Raw genomic sequence first — 7,500 nt, 5'->3', positions numbered from 1 at the left:
CGCGTGTATGTTTGTTTGTATGGTGTTTTTAGGTTGCATGGAACCAGTGGTTGTTCAGCAACAGGACCAACGGCTTGACGTGACTTCCGTACCACGTCGAGAGTGAACTTCTATCACCAGAAATATACACAACTCTGACGCCTCAATGGAATGCCCAAGAATCACAACTCGCGGTCACCAAGGTGGCACGCCAACACCATACCGACCACCCCACTGAGGGGCTAATTGACCACGTGTAAATGTAACGTTCGCTAATTGCGAACACTCCGAACGCAGAGAACTGTTTTGAACGCTATCGCCATTTCATCTTTTCTGGGATATGTCTTTCTAACTTTGCTCTGGCAAACTTTTAGATGTTTTAGATGTTTTGGGAATTCAAGATAGTTTAAGTATTTCGTTTAAGAAATCAAAAAATTTTTCAAATATTTTCATAAACTTATTCAAGTCACATTATCATTTTACTTCGTTCAAAAACTAGAAGCCTTCTGCCATCGTAATGTAACTTTGGGAATCTAACTTCGGCCATTTTTTTTATTTGACATAAAACGAAAAAATGTAAAATCGAGGATTGTAGTTCTTTTCATCTGCATAATACAAACTTTTTGAAGTAATACCGAATTGCCTATAAAGTGCGCTAATTTTATAGACAGAATATATTTAGTCCGAAGGCCAAAAGCTGGGACCTGTGAGGTCATTCAGCGCTGAAAGGTAACTTGAGAGTAAGAAGTTCAAAAGGAGTAATTACATTATGGAAATCATTGTTAGAAGAGGTTGGAAAGTAAGACGGAAGAAAGAATATGAACGGAGGTACAGTAATAAGAATGAAAAGGGTTGCAGCTGGGGCCGAAGGGACACAGCAAATTACCTTAACTAATGTCTACACTGCACCGGGGGTAAGGTGCACTGACAGCAATACCCCCCCAATGGGAACTATTTTAATAGGCTACGTAATAAATTTCTATTTGGTGAGCTCATTGTATTTGACAAACACGTGGGAACTAATAGCTGGTTTTAAGCGAGACTTAATTGTATTTTTTTTTTAGTTTTTCATACATTCAAGCCAAACTATTATCTTCATTTTTCCTATTTATCTTTTGGTCTTAATGACAATTAATGGGCGGGGCTTATTATGTGTAGGGTAACACTACATATCCCATCTCCTTCCTTCCCTATTACAAAACGAATGGGTAGCCAGGTGCCTGAAAACGATGGGAAATGGGAGGGCCTCATTCTCACCATCATCATCATTCTCATCCATTGCAACACACTGGGCTTTGCCTTTCACAAATCTCCACTCATCCTTCAACTTCCCATCTCAGTTTTCATCCGAGCAGGTCTAGAGGGTCTTCCAATTCTTCTGGTACTCACGAAGGACACAGAAATCTAACCAAAACCAAACATATTCCATCTTCCTTTTCTTCTTCCTCTTCTCCCATTCCTCCACAGAGAATTGGGACCAAATTTACGAAGGACACAGGAATCTAACCAAAACCAAACCTAATCCATCTTCATTCTCTTCTTCTTCCTCTCTCGTTCCTCTACATAGAATCGTGACCAAATTTACGTAGGGCACAGAAATCTAACCTAATTCATCATCTTCATCTTCTTCCTCTTCTCCCGTCTCTCCACAGAGGATGGAGAGCCAAAACCGATGGGTACTAACCTGCCTCGCCCTGGTCGTCCTAGTAGCCGGCCTGTCAGTGGAGGCCTTCAACCCAGACCGTACCATCTACAAGTGGTCGCCTCTCTGGTTCAACAACTACTACAGACGGGGTAACCTCTACAAAAGGGTGAGTGTTGTGGTAGGTTAGGAAGCGTATTGTGCTCTTGAAAGATGTAATTGCAGCTGTCGTTGTTTGTGTTTTGTAGTAATTAATTTGTTATTAGTATTATGATTATTATTATTATCATTATTATGAAAATATTTACGAGAATTGATGTAGCTGTCATTGTAGTTTATGTTGTTGATATTTGTGTTCTATTATTATTATTACTATTATGATGAACTTGTAAATAGTACTAAAAACATTATTGTGAATAATAATATTAATAATTACAGTAATAATAATAACATATTATTATTATTATTATGAACTTGTAAATAATACTGAAAAGATTGTGAATAATAATAATAATAATAATAATAATAATAATAATAATAATAATAATAATAATAATAATAATAAATTCACAGTCTCGTGAAAACAAATTGTTAAAAAGTCCACAATCATATATTAAAAAATATATTTCAATGTAAAAATAGAACAAAGACTTTCGATCATCAGTGTAATGTTAAAATGTAAATGGAGAAGATATTTCCTCCCGAAGAGCATCTTGCCCTGCCCACCTATTTAGATGTTCTTCGGGAGGAAACTATCCTCTCTATTTAGATTTTAACGTTACACTGATGAGGAACACCGTTCAGGTGTTCGAAAGTCTTTGTTCTATTTTTACATAGAAATATATTTTTTAATATATGATTGTGGATTTTTTAACAACAACAACAATAATAATAATAATAATAATAATAATATAATAATAATAATAATAATAATAATATGAACAGTTGTATGAAAATATTAAATATAACAATATATTAATGAAATTTTTTATCATTATTATTAATAATAATGGTAGACACAAAAATTTCGAATAACAAAATCCAACGAAAGCCAACAAAGGAAAAACAACTATGCAAACCAAAATCTTTCTTTCTTGCAACAACAATAATCGGTTCTTTTGAACCGTCGATATTAAGTCTGGGTAATCCACTTGTCCCTTGATTAATCCCCCCAAGAAAATCCGGGATTAATCTTTTCTAATCCCCCTCTGTAGCACAATATTGCAGTCGAAGGCCGGATTAGCCAGTCAAGAGGAGGAAGAGGAGGCGTGGGCGAAAAGAACCAATCAGGGGATGAGATTGGCAACACCAATCCAATATTTGGACAGATGTGAAAATGTGCTCTATCTCTTTCTCTCTTTCTCTCTCTCTCGAGCACCTAATTGAGTCTATTATGTCTTTGTTTACCTATACATTACACCATGTAAGTGGCTGTTTCTTAAATGTTGTGGGTCCAGAGAGAGAGAGAGAGAGAGAGAGAGAGAGAGAGAGAGAGAGAGAGAGAGAGAGAGAAAGAATTCCAGATAACAATTATACCAGTTCTCCGTTAATCTGTGGACCGTAATATAATGATGAATAATAATTATAATAAGGCTTTTACAAGGTAATCATTGCCATAATGGAATGCACCCAGACATCAGACAGATGGACTGAATCTCTCTCTCTATTATATATATATATATATATATATATATATATATATTATATATATATATATATATATATATATTTATGTGTGTGTGTGTGAGAGAGAGAGAGAGAGATACAGCATTTGGAATGAAAAGGGTCCTGACCACTCAAGTGATTGACAACTCACACTAATTGGGACAAATACTACATACTTAGAATTTGGTCGACTGTGAAGAGTCGCTGTCAGGGGAAATTGAATTGAACGCAGAATGTCGGCCAAAGACCAAGTACTGGGACCTATTAGGTCACTCAGTGCTGAAACAAATTGACAGTGAAAAGGTCTGAAAGGCGTGACAGGAGGAAAACCTCAAAGCAGTTGAACTTATGACTCCATTGTTAGGAGTGGGTCAAGGAAAGTGAGGCGGAAGAAAGAGAATATGAAAGGAGATACAGTTAAAAGGAACGAAAGAGGTTGCGGCTAGGGGCCTTAAATAATGCATACAGTACACCGCATGAGGTCCGCCGACGGCGCCACTCCCCTAAGGGGGCCAGTCAGGGTGAAGGAGAAAATGAAAAGATATATATAAGCTATAATTTATATCACCTAATAAACGAGAAAGAAAAGATATAATAACAGCTCACGAAGTCTCCTGGATAAAAAGGTCGTCAACTGACGTCATTAGGGAGAATATTGGTAATTTATCACTTTTAAATGACTTCGCCGTCGAAGATGGTGAGTTCTGCTGTCAATGAGGAACGTGGTGTCTGAGAGAGGGGTCATATTTAAAAAAAAATGAGAGATGGATTAGATTTTTAAAAGAATAAAGTACGAAAGTGCAAATTTTTCAAGAGACGCACACACAAACGCACACGCACACACACCACACACACACACACACATATATATATATATATATATTATATATATATATATATATATATATATATATATATATAACTACTGTAATAACAACAATGCCTTTCCACATATGTGGTTATTACAATTACATTCGTATCTGGTAAAAAGCATTCAGTTGATCTTATATATATATATATATATATATATATATATATATATATTATATTAATATATATATATATATATATAGACAGAAACTCTCAGTAGAGAAAAAATCAAGAGTACGAATTCCAGACAAGGACCGAGCAATATACGTTGCATTCGTATATTACACAAAGTACCTCTGTTGACATAATTAGTCACTTAGATACAAAGTATCCCACCAAAAAATATCGGCTGAGAATCGAAAGGTTTATACCTATTGGAACTCTCCTTTCTCAGAGACAACTCCCTCCCCACCCACGCCTTTGTTACCCTTATATAAGGATTCCCCTCTGGGGAGGAACAAGCCAGACTTGTAACACAAGGATAATGTGATGGGAGTGTGGATGTAAGCCCCCCCGCCCCACCCCCCTTCCCCCCCCCCCCCCCCCTAAAAAAAAAAAAAAAACCCCAAAAAAAAAAAACCCCCAAAAAAAAAAAAAAAAAAAAAAAAAAAAAAAGAGAGAGTGAGAAATCAAAGAAAGGTATGTGCAATGTTCCGCAGAAAATGCTGGGAAAAAAGGAGAGAATGTTCCAAGAAAAGAAACCGCGACTATGATAAGCTTCTAAATCGTGAGATATGTAATAAGAAAAGAAAGCAGTATAGAAGTCAATTACATAGGCAATCTGGCAAGAATTTGTGGAAACAAACAGAGAGAGAGAGAGAGAGAGATAGAGAACCAAACGAAGTCATATAGACAATGTTACAGAGATACAATAACTGGCGATACGAAAAAGATGCCGGCGACATAAAACGCAGAATAAAACCGACACCGTTACGCCCCCCGGAGCAGAAAAAAACGGGCAAACGTAACGAACAGACGTGAAAGATCACAGATCAGGAGGAAAACCTCATTCATATTCGCGACGTAAGACGACGCATTCATTAGAGAGATTGCCGTAACCTTGAGGATCTCGAAAACGCAGCAGAGCGCCCGACGAAATTAATTTGCTAGCTCGAATCGCTTGCGCGCGCTCGCGTTCGCCTGTTCCTCGCAAGCAGGGAGCCATTGGCAATTCATTCCCCACCGATTCATTTTCCTCCGCGGGTTTAATACTCGCAGGAAGGGGTCTTTGAGGAGGGGGTAAATGCCGCCCCCCCCCAACCCCCCCGAAGGGGTCCATGACGAGGAGCAAATGCCCCAATAACCTTCGGTTCCGGGGTCGTTTCGCGCGAAATATGGGGCGTTAATTGCCTCGTTTCAGAGACTACAGGGGGGCGTGTATTTTCTTAAAAAAGAAGAAGAAGAAGAAGAAGAAGAAGAAAATAAAAAGCGACGATGCACGCGAGATGAAGGTGATAACAACGGTGCGGGGCGAAGGGGCTCGATGGGATGCTGATGAGCCCTGTTTGTTTGCTTGCTTTTCATAGTTTCGGAATCACGGCTGCATCTACGGTAGAACGCCATCACTTTTGTGTGTGTGTTTGTGTTGAAGATTAGACAGGTTCACCTAACAGCGGGTGGCTCAAGGGATAAGCCCAGTAAATCGGTCACTATCCTAATGATAACCACGCTTTCATACTGTACGTAGTCTGCCGGAAAAGAAAAATAGTAAAATAACGTTATCATCGCCTCTCTGCATGACGTGGTAGAAACCACTAAATAACCAGGGTTTATGACTGCGAAAATAGGATTTAGGCCACAGGCCAAGTGCTAAGACCTAAGAGGTCATCTACCAATTCGGTAGTCCCGAGGTCAATTCCCCGCACTCCCAACGTGGAATCACAGCAATTTCTTTCTGGTGATTAGAAATTAATTCCTCGATATAATGTGGTTCGGATACTACAATAAGCTGTAGGTCCCGTTTCTGGGTAACGAATTGGTTCCTAGCAAGTTAGAATAGAAATCTAATCCTTCGGGCCAGCCCTAAAACTGTTAATCAGCTTAGTGGTCTGGTTAAACTAAGATATACTTAACTTTTTGACAGGAGGGAAACCTCAATGGAGTTGCACTTTGAAACAATCGTTAGGAGAGGGTCGATAGCAAGATGGAAGAGGGAGAATATGATCGGAGGTACAATAAAGAGAATGAAAGGGGTTGCAGCTAGGGGGCCGAAGGGACGCTCCAAAGAACCTTAAGAAACTTCTCATTACGGGGTTAATGTGAATATAAAATGAGATCTGTCGAGATATTCTCAAGGGGGGAAAAAGCCACAGTGATACGAAACAATAAATAAAAATGGGCTCAAATTGTAAGAATGTAGGTCCACTTTAGGTTGAACTCATTTCTATAATATCTTGCATAATTTGCTCCATCGAGCACCCTCGTTCATGGTGTGCACTCTGCTTGATGATGCTCGTCTCCAAGATCAGAGAGATTACTCTTGTGCGAGTAATGAGTCGTGAATTTCCTAAAATAGTTTTGGTTTTTGTTGATTGCGACTTTTACTGCTTTCGTTCTGGAACTCTCTCTCCTCTCTCTCTCTCTCTTCTCTCTCTCTCTATACACACACCTACACACAAACACACACACCAATATGATGTGTATATATATATATATATATATATATATATTCTATATATATATATATATATGACATATATTATATTGACACCCTCACACAAGAAAATGAAACACTGCTCATGACCGTTTCGTCTTTCTATCTAGGACATTATCAAGGTTTACCCGCCTAGTCTTTCCATTCTTCCTGAGGCACATGTATATGTATATATCTATATATATATAATATATTGCATATAATATTATTATATATATGTGTGTGGTGTGTGTGTGTGTGTGTGTGTGTGTGTGTGTTTGTGTTTTACTCATAGTTAGTCAAGTTTGGCTTCAACCCAAGGTGGAAGAACCCACAAAGAACTGAGAAAGACCACACCTCAACATGTGTGTCCCAGAAGGCTCAGACACCAAAGTAACTACCAAATTCTCTCTCTCCTCTCTCTCTCTCTCTCTCTCTCTCTCTCTCTCTCTCTCTCTCTGGGGAAAGACAAACGCCCAACAATTCATAACGAGGATGAGAGACCAGACCATCCCGTGGCCAGGCAGAAAAAACCCCATAAATGTCACTGATGTCTCTCAATTGGGAAAGCTGTCTTGTTTACGGCCTGTAGTAAATGCCCTCTTCGCCGCATAGTAGTATAAGGCGGGGGAGAGCGAGAGAGAGAGAGAGAGAGAGAGGAAGAAATGAGAAAGAGAAGAGAGTGGAGAGAGACATGGCACACGCACAATAT

At 38.7% G+C, this 7,500-nt stretch overlaps 1 protein-coding gene across 1 annotated transcript in view; it reads left to right on the top strand.

Annotated features, from left to right (window-relative positions):
* Nucleotides 1-7,500, top strand: part of LOC135209140 (uncharacterized) — a 68,818-nt gene that overhangs the window by 43,720 nt on the left and 17,598 nt on the right. Inside the window, exon 2 of the mRNA XM_064241795.1 lies at nucleotides 1,632-1,790. Within this exon, the coding sequence (XP_064097865.1) occupies nucleotides 1,635-1,790 (156 nt within the window). The 5' untranslated portion in view covers nucleotides 1,632-1,634. The remainder of the gene's footprint in view (nucleotides 1-1,631; nucleotides 1,791-7,500) is intronic.

This window comes from Macrobrachium nipponense, chromosome 37 (genome assembly GCF_015104395.2).
Source record: "Macrobrachium nipponense isolate FS-2020 chromosome 37, ASM1510439v2, whole genome shotgun sequence".
Classification (NCBI taxonomy): Eukaryota; Metazoa; Arthropoda; class Malacostraca; order Decapoda; family Palaemonidae; genus Macrobrachium; species Macrobrachium nipponense.
The sequence above is the reverse complement of the archived record's forward strand: the minus strand, read 5'-3'. Positions and strand labels throughout refer to the sequence as shown.